Source organism: Aythya ferina (genome assembly GCF_964211825.1).
Source record: "Aythya ferina genome assembly, chromosome: 26".
NCBI classification, from domain to species: Eukaryota; Metazoa; Chordata; class Aves; order Anseriformes; family Anatidae; genus Aythya; species Aythya ferina.
Window position 1 is genome coordinate 5,521,611 of NC_140324.1, and position 16,141 is coordinate 5,537,751.

At 57.8% G+C, this 16,141-nt stretch overlaps 2 protein-coding genes across 5 annotated transcripts; both read right to left on the minus strand.

Annotated features, from left to right (window-relative positions):
• Positions 1–249: 249 nt before the first annotated feature.
• SLC39A3 (solute carrier family 39 member 3) lies at positions 250–7,383 on the minus strand. Of its 3 annotated transcripts, XM_084499008.1 has the most exons (6): positions 7,247–7,383; positions 6,390–6,830; positions 5,302–5,379; positions 3,108–3,385; positions 2,050–2,526; positions 250–1,914 (listed from the first exon to the last, which is right to left on the minus strand). In XM_084499008.1, exons 4-6 carry the CDS (start codon positions 3,312–3,314, stop codon positions 1,810–1,812), a joined length of 789 nt encoding a protein of 262 aa, XP_084355134.1. In that variant the 5' UTR covers positions 3,315–3,385; positions 5,302–5,379; positions 6,390–6,830; positions 7,247–7,383; the 3' UTR covers positions 250–1,809. The 3 variants fall into 3 exon arrangements, with proteins under 3 accessions (XP_084355134.1, XP_084355132.1, XP_084355133.1); XM_084499006.1 differs by having other exon boundaries at positions 250–2,526; XM_084499007.1 differs by lacking the exons at positions 5,302–5,379; positions 6,390–6,830; positions 7,247–7,383 and adding an exon at positions 3,669–5,133 and having other exon boundaries at positions 250–2,526.
• SGTA (small glutamine rich tetratricopeptide repeat co-chaperone alpha) lies at positions 7,381–16,004 on the minus strand. 2 transcript variants are annotated; one of them, XM_084499005.1, is made up of 12 exons: positions 15,876–16,004; positions 15,459–15,595; positions 14,379–14,482; positions 14,090–14,174; positions 13,392–13,491; positions 12,188–12,292; positions 11,861–11,999; positions 10,890–10,952; positions 10,426–10,463; positions 9,496–9,588; positions 9,131–9,253; positions 7,381–8,630 (listed from the first exon to the last, which is right to left on the minus strand). In XM_084499005.1, exons 2-11 carry the CDS (start codon positions 15,556–15,558, stop codon positions 9,139–9,141), a joined length of 942 nt encoding a protein of 313 aa, XP_084355131.1. In that variant the 5' UTR covers positions 15,559–15,595; positions 15,876–16,004; the 3' UTR covers positions 7,381–8,630; positions 9,131–9,138. The 2 variants fall into 2 exon arrangements, with proteins under 2 accessions (XP_084355131.1, XP_084355130.1); XM_084499004.1 differs by having other exon boundaries at positions 7,381–8,806; positions 15,876–16,002.
• Positions 16,005–16,141: the final 137 nt, after the last annotated feature.

Consider the following 16,141-nt stretch of genomic DNA (forward strand, 5'->3'; position numbering starts at 1 on the left):
GGGTGGTGGCGATGCTCTGAGAGACCCCTCCAGCCCCCCCAGCTGGGGGAAGAATCCTTCAAAGAGAGCAAATAGCTGAAAAAAAAAAAACAAAAAAAAACAAAAAAAAACACAAAATGACACGGGAGATGGAGGCAGAAAAACAGGAGCCAGCATCCCACCTGCCCGGGATGAGCAGCAGAAAGCAGCAGGTCCCGCACGTCCCCCCCACCCCCGGGCTGCTGGGGGAGGTGAAATAACACCCCCAGGTTCACCACGTCCAAGCAAATTCCATTCTCGTCAGGCCCTGCTAATTTGTGTCATCGCAGGCCCAAAATAACCCTCTCCCTCTCCCTCCCCGCTCCAGGTTTTTCAAAGCAAGATGAATTGACTCGGGTTCGCTGCAGCAATTAAGGTGCCGATCCCCATCAGCTTCCAAATGCTGCTCCGGGGGGGCTGGGTCGCAGCCTCCCCACTCCTCCTGGGTCGTGGCAGGGGCCGCGGTGCCTCCACGGAGCCTCCACGGTGCCACGGCTCCGTCAGCGCCTCCGCGAGCTCTGCTGTGCCTGGGGGGAGCTGTGGCAGGAGCGACGGCCACGTCTTGTTAAAATGCATCTCCTGCCAAAGCAGCAAGGCTGGGGGGGAGCAGAGGGGGCTCGCTCCTGCTGCCAGCCTCTGATCCGAGCTCATGGTCCAGGAGGGCGAACACGAGGGATCGCCGCGGGATGCGGGCACAACGAGAGCTCCCCGCGGACACACGCAGTCAGGTGGAGGCTGCTTTAATCAGCCCCGCGGCTCACAAAGCCCCCGGGGGAAGAGATTTCTCCTCTCCTCCTTTGAAAGCAGCAGCAGGACGCCCCCCACGACCTCACCCAGGCGCAGGAGCCCGCTGGAAGCCGGGGCTGAGGCCGGGGAGCAGCCCCGCAGCCGCTCAGTTCTCTGCAGGTGATTTAAATGTGAGCTGCTTGCCCTGAAATATTAACGCTGGGGGTTGCTGCTGCCCGTTTCTCACACGCTAATGGATCCCAGGCTTCAGGTAGGGGCGTGAGGATCTCTCCGAGGATGCGTTAACGCGGCTGCAGGTTTTCTTCAGGGGACGCACGGCGCAGGGATGAGACGAGGAGAACGGAGCAGGGGATGGGGCAGGGCCTGGCCTCGTTCCTGCCGTTAATCACTCTGAGAAGGGAAAGCTCCCGGAGCCGTTTGTGGGTTAAAATGGAAGCTGGGCTCAGCGGGAGCTGTGGCAACAGTGCTCCCGAGCAGCCCCAGCAGGGATGTTATTTTTGGCAGCTATTACAACCAGGTTTTGCTCAAAATCTAAGCTAGCAGAAGCAGCTTAGCGCAGCTGTGCGAGCCGCGGTCCCACCTGCCTCTGCCTTCGTTTCGGTACCGGTTTCTCACCTCCTCAGAGCCTGGGTGGGAAGGAAGCCGAGGCTCGGCCCGAGTTTGTGCGAGGGGAGGGAGGAAGGGAGGGAGGGGGTGGCTGTGCAGGTCAACAGGAAACAACGTGCTGAGAGCTCTGGGGGCAGCCCCAAAACCAGCCCCGTGCTGCCTGTTCCCAGTCCTCTCTGCACCCGCAGACCCGAGGGGCAGGGGCAGCGCCTCGTGACGCCTACGCTGGGGCACTCCTCGTGGTTTGTTTTTTTCCTCTCCCTCCAAGCACAGAGGAGAAAACTCTCCTCCTTCGGGTCGGTGCCGAAACACCTCCTGGATTGGGGTGTTTGGCGTGGCTGCCAAGCTTCAGCGTCCCCCCTGGGCTGCCAGCAGGCTCCTCTCGGGGCCGGCCGCGAGGGGCAGGAGGTGAGGTTGGCTCCCCCACCGCTCCCGACCTCACCACTTGAAGAAGACCAGCCCGGCCAGCGCGGCGTAGCCCAGCGCCAGGAACAGGACCTTCAGCAGGCGGTCGTGCTTGTCCTCCAGCTCCTTGGCCAGGATCTCAAAGAAGGTGATGAAGAGGAAAGTTCCCCCCGCCACCCCTTGCAGCAGCAGCGAGGCCACGTTGCTGGCGGCGCTCTGGGTGCTCTCGATCCCCATCCCGATGCTGATGCCCAGGGGGATCATCAGGCTCACCGTCACGGCCATTTTCGCCGCGTCCTTCATGGGCAGCGAGGCTTTGGCCATGCTGATGCCCAGCGCCACGGCCACCAGCGTCTCGTGGATGGCGACGCCCAGGAACAAGCTCAGGACTTTGCCTCCTTCCTCCTGCAAGCCCAGGGCCAGGCCCTCGAAGATGGAGTGGGTGCACAAGGCAAAGGCCAGGCCCAGCAGCCGCAAGGGGCTGGAGCGGGACAGCTCCTGGGGGCTCAGGCCGTGGCCGTGCCGGCCGCGCCCGCGGGACGAGGCGATGAAGGGGCTCTCGTATTCCGAGTCGCTGCCCACATCCGAGCCGGCGTTGAAGGTCTCCAGGTCTATGAAGGAAGGTTTTTCCTTCTGGAAGGTCAAGACGAGCTGCTCCACGAAGACCGTGATGAAGAAGCCAACCATCATGATGGTCTCAGCCACCGGGTAGTCCGTGGTCACGTTCCCCTGCTTAAGAACTTTGTCGAGCTAGGACAAAGCACACAGCCCGCAGTGAATCGAACCTTTGGCTCCCTACAGGCACCCAGGGAGCCGTCGGGAAGCTCTCCCAGTTTCCTACAAAGCCCCTTCTGGGAAGGAAGTGTCCAGCAGCAGATGAGAAGGGGGAAATCTGGGCTTCATAGCAATGAAATATTCCTGCTGTGCGCCCACAATGACACGAAACTCATCTGTGATGCCTCAATAGCCTGCATCCAGGCCTCAGTGCAAGGACCTGGGGAGCTCTTTGCCTTCCAGCAGGAGGTCAGGGGCTCTCTGGGTGTTTCAAACACTGGCTCGAGGGCAGGAGTTTGAGCCCAGCCCCCCCAGGTGATGCTCAGCCTCCTTCTGCATCACAAAAACTTTCCAAGTAGACTCCGTGGGAGCTAAATGGAAGGCAGGGGCTGTGCTCCTGTGTGACCTGAAACACCAGAGGTTTCTGAGGGGGCTTAATGGGTCCCTCTGGCTGGGGATGGCCCCTACCCCTCCTCTTCCCCAGGGGCAGGGTTCTGGCAGCCTCGCACAGAGCAGCACGGGCTCCCCGCAGCTCCCCGGGGGCTGTCAGCAGTTACCTTGCCTCTGACGGCCGGCAGCAGGGCGTTGAAGCAGGTGGCCAGGAAGACCCCTCCTCCGAAGGAATTGCAGAGGGCGATGACCTTCCTGGAGCGATGAGCCTTCTCGTAATCTGCCTCGATGATCTTGACGGGGAGGAGGGAGCCGGCCAGCATGAGGACGCAGATGCCCAGCAGGCACAGCACTTTGGCCACCATGATCTTCATGGCGCTGCCTGGGCGGGCGGCGGGGGGCTGCAGCAGGCAAAGGGCGAGGCAGAGGTGCTCCTGGAGCAGAGCTGCGGGCAGGAGGGAAAGGAGAGGTTGCCCCGTGTCAGTGTTTGTTGGGGAGAGGAGCAGCTCGCATCCCAAACCCCGTGCCAGCCTCTGGACCTTAACTCTCCCCCCTCACAGCCCAGAGGCGGTGGGTGGAGAGGGGAGGAGGCACAAAGCTCTGACACCGCGGGGCTAAGGAACAGGCAGGGGAGAGAATTGAACTGCAGCAAACAGTGACTTGAAAAGCTGGTTGGAATCGTACTGCCACAAAACTGGCACAGCCTCGCTCTCTTTAGAAACACCTACACAGCGCCAGGCACAAACTGCTCCATCTTGCCTTAAAATCCACCTGAGCCCAGCCAAAGGATGGAGGCTTTGATGTTAACCACGAGAAATGAACGTGGGCTTGAGCTGGTGGCTCTCCATTTCACTGAGAAATGAAATTAAAGGCCTCCCTTCAAACGAGAAGAGCAGATTTGGTCCTGAGCTACCATCACCATCCTGCCGGGGCGGGTCGCTGCCTCTGCAGGTGGCTGTTTGCTCCCTACCAGGAGCCAGAGGAATTTTGGTTACCGGTCGATGTGCAGCTCTCTAAAGGGAAAACCTGAGGAGAAATCCACTGCGAGGGTTTCAAACCCACAGTGTGTGACAAAAGAGGCAGATGGTGAGAAAAACGCAAGGTCTGAGCTGCCTGGGTCATGACAAGTGGCTCGATCAGAAACATTTTTCCCTCCAGGTTAGGTGCAGCAGCAGTTAAACTCATTTTCCTAGAGCCATTTAAAAAAAAAATAACGAAATTAAATCTATTTTTAAAGACGTGAGCGGGTCCCTCTGCTGATGCAAGGGTGAGCAGCCGCAGAGCCAGCACCAGGGCTGAATCAACGCGTGGGGTCACCTCGCAGAGGGTGCCGGGCGGCCCCGAGGGCTGACGAGGTGCCAGGGCTAACGAACCACCAGGCCTCGTCTGCAGCCACGCTGACGCTCGTCCCGGCGGTGGGCCAGGGGAATAATTGGATACCTGGCCACTGGAGCAGCTAATTAACTTGGGTACAAAACATTCCTGAGGCCGAAGCCTCCCTCGAGGGCTGGCAGCGTTGATCGCTATCAGCGGCTCTGCGCAGCGACCTGCACAAACGGGGATCTCATGGTGAGGGGCGTTGGGACTGAGTGACCCCACGCTTGGTGAGGGAGTTTGAGGAGCTGAAGGCGTCTTTCTGAGTTTTCTGCTCAAGCAGGGGCGAGCAGAGAGGTCACAGCAGCCTGTCTGGCTGCGGCAGGCTCGGATCTCAGCTCGGAGGCCACGGAAAGCGACGTTCAGCACAAAACCCAGCTCGGGTGATGCTGCTCGACTTGCTCCCGTTGAACCAGGCAGACAAGTGGGGTCTGAGTGAGCCCTGAGCCTAAAATCGTGGCTCACACCAACAGAGCTCCCACAGCAGGCAGCCCACGGCTGTGGCCATCACTGCTGCCAATGAGCGGGGTCCCTCCGAGGCTTTGGCATGACACTGACCCAGCTCACGAGCCGCGCTGCCCTCCTGAAGCACACAGAACCACCAGGAGGTCACCTCGCAGCTGACGGCGTGGCGTTAGGCCCTCTCAAACGAAATCCCTCCAAAACAACCCCTCGTGAGGTCCCGGAGCAGAAGGGAATTCGTTTGCTGGGTGCTGAGGCACCGCACGCGGCCGGTACGTGAGGTACGCACCCAGCTCCCAGGACAGGGACGCCTGGAAACATCACTGGAGGCAAAAAAAATCCTTTTTCCACAATTCTCACCTCCCCTGGAGGAAGCTCAGCAAACCCTTAGCTTTTTTCTTTTTCTTTTTCTTTTTCTTTTTTTTTTCCTAGCCCAGAGAAGCCCCCAGCAGAGCCTGGAGCTCCTCAGGTGCCCCGCGCCCTGCGGAGGAAAGCAGCTTAAGCCACAAGCTGCACCAGGAATACCTCGCGCTCCTTCCCGATGCCTCGACGTGCAGCAGGCGGTGCCTCGAACGCCCGGACGACCTCGGCAGCCTGAAAATTCTGTAAAAAAAAAAAAAAAAAAAAAAAAAAAAAGAATTCAGCGCCACTGGGCTCGCCGCCCCACCCCGAAACGCTCAAGTGCTACGTGAAGCAGGAGTCTGGGGCAGAAAGCAAAGATTTCCTTGGGTTTGAGGCTTAAAATCCCAGCGGGGTGCCCCTGGATCCCCCCCAGAAGCCCCCCCCGAGCCCCCCCAGCCTGCTGAGAGCACGCAGGGGACACTGAGGGGGGGGTTTGGGGAGGGGACTTGTCCCAGGACGCAGCACGGGCTGCTGAGATGCCCCAAAGGAGCGGCCCCAACCCCGTGCAGACCCCAAACCCTGCCCCCCCCAGGAGCAGCCCCCAGTTACCCCAGTGACACACCCCTGACAGTCCCAGTTACCCCAGGAACACCCCCTGGCCCCCAGTTACCCCCCTGACTGCCCCAGTTACCCCAGTGACTCACCCCTGACCACCCCAGTTACACCACTGACCCACCCACCAGCCCCAGTTGCCCCAGTTAACCCCTCCTGACCGTCCCATTTGTCCCAGTTCCCCCTCCTCGACTGCACCAGTTCCCCCAGTAACAGCCCCTGGTCCCCAGTTACCCCCTCTACCGTCCCAGTTACCCCAGTTCCCTTCCCGTCTGCCCCAGTTACCCCAGTGACGGACCTCGGGCCCCCAGTTACCCCCCCCAACCGCCCCAGTTATCCCAGTTACCCCCCCCCCGGCCGTCCCAGTTCCCCCCCCAACCACCCCAGTTATCCCAGTTCCCTTCCCGTCTGCCCCAGTTACCCCAGTAACGGACCCCGGGCCCCCAGTTACCCCCCCCAACCGCCCCAGTTCCCCCAGTTCCCCACCCCTGACCTCACCAGTTCCCCCAGTTCCCTCCCCAGTTCCCCCCCAGACCTCACCAGTTCCCCCAGTTCCCCCCCCAGTTCCCCCCCTGCCCCCAGCAGCCCCGCCCCCCGCCGTTACCCCGGCAACCGCCCCCCCCCCCCCCCCCCCCGCTCCCCGTTGCCCCCCCACTCACGCTCCGGCTCCCGCTCGCGCCCCGTCCAAGCGGCCCCCGCACAGCGCCCGCCCCCACTCGCGCCCTCCGCCCTCCTATTGGCTGCGAGGGGGCAGCGCGGCTGTTGATTGGTCGCGGGGGCTGCCCGTCAGCCCGCCCACGCCCTGAGACGGGCACGCTGCCAGAGCCCCGGGTGCGGCGCGGAACGGAGCCCGGCTGGAAACGGGGACGGAGACCGAAGGTTCCGGGGTAGCGCCGGGCCCGCAGCGCTGTCCGGGGCCGCCGGTGCTGACGGGGCCGGGCCCGAACCGGGACCGGGACCGGGACCGGGACCGGCACCGTGGGGGCCTCGGCTTCCAGCAGGGCTCGGGCTGGGTTTGGTTAAAGAACCGCGGAAATCCGTTCATTAAATCCCGGTGCTAAACACAGGGCGCAAGGGGCTGCAGGGTGAGGGGAAATGGGCTAAAAAATTTTTAAAAAAATCAGTTTTTTGGGATGCTAATAGCAGCTTTTTTACACGGAGGTGTAGAAAAAACATGAAGAGAGGTGAGGGAAGAGCTACAAGGACAACAGGGTGAGCAGCCTAAGGAGCGAGGGTGAGCAGCCCTGAGGAGATGCAAAAAATAAGGGAAAAAAATCATCCAAGTTTCATTATTTTGGATGATTCACATTTTTTTTCTTTCCACCCCGTCCTACAGCCCTAGAACTTCTCCTTTTGCTTGATCCCAACAATGGGTTGGCACATAAAGGGCAGAGGGGGAAAGACGCAGTTCATAAACACCGCGTGTGCCGTGCCGAAATACAGGTGCATGAAGCACGGCACCGGGTTTTCAGCAGAAAAGGAGCCAAAAAAAATGGCAAAGGTGGAAAAAACTCACCCCGGCAGTGCCTCGCAGCCCTCAGGACAGTGAGGAAGCTCTGACCCCACACAAACCTCCGCAGGCGGCAGCCCTGGAACGAGCCCGGCCCCAGGTCTGGCTTCAGGCACGGGGGGCAAGAGGGAGCAGGAGGCGAGTGTCCAAATCTTTTATTCTTCACACGTTACATTAACCACGGAGTTATGGAGCATTTACAAATCATTCTTTTCTTGATATTAATCGTCAGCTACACCTGCTCCCCCACTCCACCAAGTGGCTCTCCCCCAAGGGGCGTTTTCCACCTCACGCCCTCCTCCCAGCCGGACGCTTCCTGAGGCCAGGAGCGCGCCTTCCCCCCCCCCAGGATCGAGTGAGGAACCCTAAAACCATTCTGAGGTCGATGCAAAACCCCCCCAGCCTCAACTAGCGACTTCTGGGGGAACTTCCCAGAGCCTCCCGTGTGCCCTGGGAGTGACACAGGGGAATTCCCCAGGGTGGAAGGCTGCGGGTCGCTCCCGTCAGCCTCCAGAGCGTTTCCCCTCGTCCCCCCCCCGTGATTTTTGGGGCAGAACCTCTCTTTGCCAGGCCCCCCGCGTGGAACCAGCAGCCGCTCAGCACCGTGCTGTCCCAGGAGCGTTTTTCTTCTTCCTTCTGCTCTCTACTCACGCGCCCTCTATTCCTACCACCAGCACAGTCGACCAGGTTGATTACTGACATGCAGAAAAGACAAATTAAAAAGCAGAAGAGAAACCTCTTGAAACACCGAGAACATTATACCTCATCTTTCTGACTGTCCACCCGACTAGTTCACAGATTGGATCATTCCGACGACATAGCCATAATTACTAAACACTAGACAAGTTTTGCCAGGCCTGGGGAGGAGCCCCCAGAAGCGTGTCTGGAAACGCTCGCCCTAAGCAGTCCCAACCCCCCCCCCCCCCCCCCGACACATTTACACGAACCGTGGAGAGGCGACGGCCGAAGCCCACCTCTGAGCAACCCTGGCGATGCTGCTACGGACCCGACCGAGGAACGCAGCGAATGTCATCAACAGAAAAACCCTGCTCCTGGAGACCCCGAGATCCAGAGGTCTCCGGAGCGTTCGGACGCCGCCAGCTCGGGACTGGCGCGAAGGTGACGGGGAGCAGGACGGGGAGGGCCTGGAACACTTCTTTGAAGTGGCACGTGGGCAGGAGAGTGAAGACATCCTGTAGTGAAGAGCGCGTCGTTCTTCAAAAACGGGTTAAAAAATTCCCATGTAGCAAAGAACATAGAAATGTATCAGTGTAGGTAATTCTCCGAGTCTCTTTAGAAAGGCTGTTGATGCTGGTTTGTGTTCAGCTGGCTGGGTCTTCCAGAAGAAAAAACTAATGGAAAGGCTGAGGGGGAGGAGCAGGGACGAAGACTAGGGAAAGAAAGCGTGAATCTGTCTTTAACATGCAGGTCATATAAAGTATTTTGTGTTTTTTTCTTTTTTTCTTTTTTTTTTTTCCCCCTCTTGGACACTTCCGACTCAAGAAATGGCAACACGCACATGGCTTCCAGTTTTTAAAGCAAAGAACAAAGTTCCCACGGACTGCGCTGCAGAGACAGGGAGACAAGACATGGGCAAATTCAATTTTTAGGAAAAATAACGCGCCCCTTTAACGACCGTGAACGCTAGGTACCAAAACCCATTTGTCAGTCACACGATGCATGAGGGGAGCTCTTATCAATCCTCAGAGCTAAGCCCTGTGCCTCTGAGGCACGGCACCAGCTCTTACTGATGCAGAGACCCCAGTCTATACAGAGAGAGCCACCAAACTGCTAATTTAGGCACGAGATTTTGCAGCAAAATATTGAAATCCTCCCTGCTAAGCCGGCCAGGGTGCAGCGGCGCTCCCGGCTGCAACCTCACCGCCTCACCTGGCTGCTCATTCCTGCTGATCTTCGTTGCTGGCACTTGGAGTTCGACTCCTGATCTGGCTCCGTAGCTGCTCTATTAGCTCGGGGTTCTGCTGCTGCATCTGCTGCGCGAACTGCTGGCCCCTGCAGGAGAAGAAGCAGCGCTTGTGGCGGTGCTGTCACACGCCGACACGGCCTGCTGCGAGGGAACGCGTCCCAGCCGCCTGTCAGAGCTCGGCTCCAACAAGCAGCTCGTGTTACCAAGAGGCAGGGCTTCACCCAGCGTTTAAACGCTCCCCAGCTGTTAACTGAAGCTTTCGTTTTGGTCAGAAAACCCCAAAAATCAGGTTATTAATTTCCTGGGAAGGACCCGGCTCCCTACTCACGCTTGTATGAGGCTGGCGAGATCATTCGTGGAGGGGCTGGTGCCCGCTGCTCCTCCCATGGGGTTGTGGCCACCAGAAATCATCCCAGACATGCTGCGGAAACAAGGGGCAACGCTCAGAAAACGAAACAAAACACAGAAATCGGTTGTTTTACGCGAGGAAGGGAACGTCAACCTAACAGGAACGCCTTCCCACACTGATGATGGAGCTATCTGTGAGGGAATCTCCTGCCACAACTTTTTATTCATTAACTGCAGCAGAGCAACCGCAGCATTGACCCAAACAATACACAGAAACATTTCTAACCGTGTCAGCTAATGTATCCCCAGATATCCCCCCTCTTTGTGCAAGCCCTGTGCTGTCTGATTACAACACCCAGGGAAATCTGCTTGCTCTGAACCTCAGCTGGCAACAGCAGTGGAAGGAGCAGAACCGAATGGAAATGGCAGCAGACACAGCCCTTCAACCAGGCGGTCCCTAACAGCAGCCAAAGAACAAGCTCCTCAGGTCTCTAACTCGCTGCCTGCCTGTGCTCTGAAAGCTCGGCCAAGTGAGGCATGAACCTCATGAATTTTAAGGATTTGTATTGTGTAAGCACCTGACAAACATTGTGAATTGATCCTGATGGCTCTGTAGCACAAAGGATGGAGATATTCTCCTCCCAAACGAGATGGAGATGTGAAATCCTGTCCCCACACCACATAAATACTGAGCCGAGCCAAACTGACTCCAGTTTCCCAAAGGCAATTCCACGATCTATCTTTCATCCCTTTGAGGCTCCTCTTCAGCGAGGCCAGAGCTCTCAAAACACGTGTTGGCTGGGGAGATCAGGCTGCCCCGAGGCTGCCCTCCACGCTTCTGGTACCCGCTCCCTCCCACCCGAGCTTCAAAGAGTGACTCAGAGGAAACAGAAGACGGGATCAAACTTACAGCTGTTGTACTTGTGGGTTGTTCATTAGGTTAGATGCCTATTTAAAGAGGGGGAAAAAAAAAGGACACCCTATTTAGTCAGAAATGCCTGGGTAAATATGCAGATGTTGTGCCATTCAACTAGGAACAAAGTGAAGACAGAAATACTTGGAAACAGATCAATAGGACAAAAATAGCCAAGAGAAGCACAGCACCACACACACGACAAGGCTGGTAATGCAGAACAGGCACCCTTCCCACAGCCAGCACACGAAGCCAGTGAATAAGTCACTGGCTCTTTGTTTGACTCCAGTGAAAGACACAAGCACGGCCTCCTCGCAGCGACACCCAAGCGAAGAAACGGAACGAAAACAAATCTGCTACCGAGACACAGGAACTCCCCGAGCCCTGTCCTGAGACATTTCACCCTGAACAGAGAACTGCACGGCCCAGACGCAGCCTGGCTGCGACCTGTCCAGATTTACCATGCTCATGAAGCCGGGGTTGTTCAGCAAGCCAGCTAAATCAAATCCTCCGGGACCTCCGGTCTGTAAGAAGAAAGACACCACACACAGGTGATGACATCCTCCCGCCCTCTGATGCAACAAACAGCACGGCGAAACGAACGTTACTTCAATTCTTCAGCGTTATCAGCACCTGGGCCTTAAACCACAGCTAAGGGCAAAGGCTGGGGGTGAGGCTCGCTAAGGGAGGCAGGGGACACGTGCTGGTGGCAGCAGTAACGGCACCGCATGATTTACCGAGCGCCGCTCTCACCAGCTGAGGCATGCCAGGGCTGGGCTGCTCGACCCCATCAGGCCTGCCAAGCTAAACACATCCACTCGGTCACCTTTGGGCTGGAGAAGTCTTTAGAAGACCGAAAGCCCCTTCAAAACGGGGAATTATCACGGTCCTGAGCCTGTCAGCAGGGCGGTTGCTGGCTTTGTGACCAGAAAACCGCCAGGATTCTTTTCATATGAACAAAACGAAACAAAGCAAAACAAACAAACAAAAACCAACAAAACAAAAAAAAAAATTGTGGAAGGGAAAAAAAAAAAAGAGAAAAACTAAAAAGTCCTTTTGGTATTGCTAACAGGTCACTAGAAAAAAAAAAATCTGGATTTTAGGAGCAGTGGCTTTAATTAAGGAAGGTGCTTAAGGCAAAAAATGCTGCTTGCAAATGCTCCTACTAATCAGTCTCATTTCCCAGCTCTCTCAAACAAGCCCAAGGTGACTGTGCTCGAGCAGAGCAGTTTCTCTCTCTGGATTTTAGTGGAAATGTTCACGGCAGCGCTCATTAACCATCTCCCTTCTGCCCGCATGCAAGATTTGTATTCTAAACACAACCCAGATCATCAAGCCTCTGCCAGACAGCGCCTGCTAGCACTTCGAGTAGCATAAGGCAGAAATCTTCTCCTCTTACCCACATACAGCAAGTGTTAGCCTCGGGACTTACTGGACTTGGAGTCTCCTTCATTTTCTGTTCGGCTATTTTAAGGTTTGATTTGTATGTGTCGTTGTCTGGATCGAGCTCTAGGGCCTTTTTGTAGTAAACAACAGCTTCTGTGTGTTTATTTAAACTGGAGAGGGCCAAGCTGTCGAAGTGGAAACAGAAGACAACGTTTCAGAGGTAGATAAGCACTCGCAGACTTCCTCCACCCCCCGCCGAGGTGAAGCCCTAGGTGTTTGTGCACGGCGTTCCAGGGCAGAGCACCGCTGATGGTATCGGTGCCACCGGGCACTCCGAGATTAGAATTCTGGCACCAGAAGCTCCCTCACTTACCCCATCCTGCCATACGCCTTGCTGTAGTTTGGATCGATGCCTATGGCTCGTTCACAGTCTCGGACTGCTCCGGCATAATTTCCTAATTTACTGTACGCAGCAGCTCTGGAGGGAATGGAGAAAGATGTGCAGAAAAGACTTAGCAGCTCGAAAACGTTGATCAAGGTCACCCCCGTTCCCTCTCCGTGCTGTCCTGTGGCACAGGCAAAGTCAAGAGTAAAGTTGACATAAATCCAGGCCGTGTCTACGTGAGCAGGGTGTTACCCAAACACCCAGCTCTGTGCTCTGCTCCTACTGCAAACAAATCCAGGATTTCTCCTCCTCGCGGCCTTTCCAAGAGGAGGCAGGGACATATCCCACTCGCTAGCTCACACCAAGCCCTCAGCTTCCCTTATGCCTCGATTTCTTAGCCACAACGACCATTTCATCCATTTTCTGTCAATCTCCACATAAAATTTCAAAAATTAATTCTCCTCTTACCCAGCTCCCTCAAGCCCCAGTCTTACACCTCTTACTGGCACCAGGACACCCGCCCAGCACCTCGCTGGATGACCCTCAGGCAGCTAAAACGAGCCAGGAAGTAACTCACCACCTCACCAGCACACGTGCACACAGGTTACTCGTGGAGCCTGCGCTCACGATAAGCAGGCAACTAAAACCTTGGCTCCCTGCTCTGCTCAAGCAGATAACTAAATCAAACCCTGACTCAAAGGCGTTTTAACTCACTTGTTTTTCCACCAGCTTGCACGTACTTCTGCTTAGCACACCCCTGAAGATTAGGAAGGTCACCTGCAGGCTCATTTTGCACACACACAGCTCTCAACACGTATAAAATTCTCAAGACCGAGCCTTCAACTCGTCTCGCTTCACTCTTCTGTTTATTATCGACCCAGCCTCCCAAACCTGGGCCCTTTGTCTTCCTTAAGGAGTTAATTGCATGAAAGCAGACAGTATTTCTTGGCATCCTTGTATCTCCTTGAATGCCTGACAGAGTTTGTTTCCACACCCACATCCTATCTAGAGATGCCAGGGCACAGAGCTGGCAAGAGGCACAGCGAAGTGTGTCACCGAGCTTGGAAAGAAAATAAATCACCAAGAGCAGGGAACAGAACAAGCAGAACGTGGGATTTCGACCGAGCAAGAGCCCTGGGTAAGAAGAAAGGAGCAAAACCACAGGGGTACGGGGCTGGAGGCAGAGCAGTACCTGTTGCAGAAGTACACCGCGTTGGATGGATTCAGCTCGATCGCTTTCCCATAGAACGACACCGCAGCTTCGAAGTTTTCTGCCTTCATTTGTTCGTTTCCTAAAGGGATGGAGAAAAGGCTCGTCAGCAAGGTAGAAGTGGGGACAAAGGAAAGCAACAGGCCTGGATCTCCGTTCTACTTGAGAAAATAACGCGAGGGAAGCCAGGAGCTTGCGCCCCTTCCTGATCAAACTGCGTGTGAGTGTGAGGCAGGGGGTCTGCATCCCGTAGCACCCCCTCAGAAGGGATCCTGCGAGCTCCTCTGAGCATCTCCAGCTGCTCTCCCACCTACGAGGCCTCCCCAGAGCCCCACGTACTCGGCTCAGAGCAATCTCTCTGCTGCACTTCTCTATTCTCACTCTTTTACAGGGCAGAGGAAAGGCAACAGGCGGGGACCTCGGCGGGGAAGATGCCACGTTCTGCCCAGCAGAGCCTCCCAGCTGAAGGAGCTGCTGACCCAGCTCCCTGCCCAGGTTCTGTGGCAGCTGAATTGCACCAAACCTGCACCCGCGGGGAGGAACGAGCAGGAACAAAGGGCTCCAGCCCCTCTGCCTGCTTCCCGCTCCGTGCGTGCCCGTGGGGCAGCGCGAATGAAGCCTTCCTCCCCTCCCCACCCTCCTTTACACCTCCTCACGCCCGGCTCCAGAGGAGGCTCTACCTTCAGTCTTGAGTCTCTCGGCTTCGGCTACGTCATCTTCAGAGGGGGTGATGGGCTCCGAGTTCGTTCTGGTGTGCTCAGGCTCCTTGCAAGGGAAAGGAGAGCGCTGTGCCGAGAGGAGGACTCCCACGGAGCAGAACCCAGCCTCCCCCTCCCCAAACTCATCAGGCCCACAACATTTCCCTCCCACACGCCTCCGAGGGGGCAGCCGCACCGCGGAAATCAGGCACAGCTCACCCCTGGGGCTGCCTGGAATGAACGTCAGCGTGTGTTCGGGGGATTTGCTCACCTTTCCTACAGCAGCTTCAAATATTTCAGGAAGAGTCTGGGACACAGCCAGGTCTTGGTCATCCAGGGAGACCCCAAAAGCTGTCTCCAGGCACTGGATCGCCACTGGATACGAAAAGACAGCTCATTAGCTCTCCCTGTTCTGTCTGTTTAGCCCTTTTGCACAGCACCTGATTTTTTTACAGTTGAAAATACCAGGAAAACCCTGGAAGGAAGCTCCTGGAAGGCATCAGCCACGACTCCCATCCCCTCAGCACCTTCAGAGGAGGTGTTGGGGTGGAAGTTAACAGAGCCAGGGCTTCGCTAGCGCTCCTGAAGCTGCCCCCAGCTCCTGCCTCCCAGCTCCTTCCCCTACCAGGACAGGAATCCATTCCCAGCCTGGACAGGGGAACCCAGCAGTGGAGCAGGGCCCTTGGGCCATACTTTAAGGTCTGAGAGCACCAGGAATAAACCCCTGCCAGCCAACACCCTCGTCCTGCCCTGTCTCCATCCCTGCCTCGCCCAGGAATGCGCCCAGCACTTTCTGTGGACGTGCTCGTGCTCTGTGTGCTGGGGGTGAACGTAAAGGCCAAAGACTGAAGCATAAGCTCCTTAAGGAGAGCTCTTAGGGTCAGTGCCCTCTCGTTACCAGTGAAGGAGGCCCTCTGAAAAACGCCTGTGTAAATTCTGGCTGTGGCGGGGAAAAGCATTTTACAGCAGAACTGGAAAGCCCTCTGCGAGTACAAGACGCCTCCTGACAGCCCCAGAGTCCTTATTTTACACCATGCTGTGAGGCTCCTGACCGGGCCTCATTTAAGACTAAACTTTTTAGGTCTCAAAGCAGGGCTCAGGGAGGGTTTTGATCCCAGGTGCGTTCCTTCCTCAAGCTGATCTTTCAAAGGTGGTGACGAGACGAGGAAGCAGCACCCCCAGTGCCCTGGCTACCTCCCCACGGAGAAAAACTCCTTCCAAACCCGGAGCAAACCGTGATACCGGGGGCAGGACGGGGCAGGGGGCAACGACCAGAGGGGGCAGGGGGCAGGCACCGAGCCCCCGATTTCCCCGGCTGCCAGCCCCGGGCAGGGGGCACCCCCCCACCGACCTTCCAGGCTCTCCTGCGCGTCGGGGCTCATCCCGCCGCCCCGCAGCTGCTCGTGCAGGAACCGGACGATGGCGTAGGCCAGGCGCTTCTGCTCCGCCATCCCGGGGGGCGCTCGGTGCCTCCTCGCGGCTCTCACCCTGCGGGGAACGGAGCTGCGTGAGGCCCCCCCCCACCCACCCGGGCCTACCAGGCCGCGGCCGGTCCCGGGAGAGGCCAAGGCAGCGCTAACGGCGCGGCCGCCGCCCCCTTCCCACCCCGGGGCGGCCTAAAGGGACCGGGGAGCGAGCCCACACCGGCCCCGGGGCCCTCTTGAGGCCTAGGCCGGGGCCTCCCCGCCCCGTAGCGGCCCGGCCGCGGGGCTGGGCCCGGTCCCGGTACCGGTGGGGGAGGCCCCGGCCCCGCCCCTCCCCCACTCACCGGCCCCGCGCCGCTCGCCTCAGCCAGGGCGGGCGCAGCACTGCGCATGCGCCGCCCCCGCCCCCTTCCCTCCTCTCCCGCCGCCGAGGGCGCTGCGCATGCGCGGTGCGCGCGGCACCGGGGAGGGGGGACGGGCTGGAGGCCGGAAGTGCGGGCGCCGCTCTTTCCTTGCTCTCCGACCATAGAGACGTGGAGGGGGGGGGGGTGTTGTCGCCATGGCAACGGGCGGGAGGCCTCACCGGGCCGCGGCCTCGCTGCTGGAGGCC

What these genes read in the sequence shown, in the direction of transcription:
- SLC39A3 (XM_084499006.1), bottom strand. Translation starts at nt 3,314, where the DNA reads ATGAAGATCATGGTGGCCAAAGTGCTGTGCCTGCTGGGCATCTGCGTC. An exon ending in TGCCGGCCGTCAGAGGCAAG is followed by an intron (nt 2,527 to 3,107) that starts GTAACTGCTGAC and finishes GCTTTGTCCTAG; the next exon opens with CTCGACAAAGTTCTTAAGCA.
- SGTA (XM_084499005.1), bottom strand. Translation starts at nt 15,558, where the DNA reads ATGGCGGAGCAGAAGCGCCTGGCCTACGCCATCGTCCGGTTCCTGCAC. An exon ending in GCGGTGTACTTCTGCAACAG is followed by an intron (nt 12,293 to 13,391) that starts GTACTGCTCTGC and finishes CATTCCCTCCAG; the next exon opens with AGCTGCTGCGTACAGTAAAT. An exon ending in AACCCACAAGTACAACAGCT is followed by an intron (nt 9,589 to 10,425) that starts GTAAGTTTGATC and finishes TTGTTTCCGCAG; the next exon opens with CATGTCTGGGATGATTTCTG.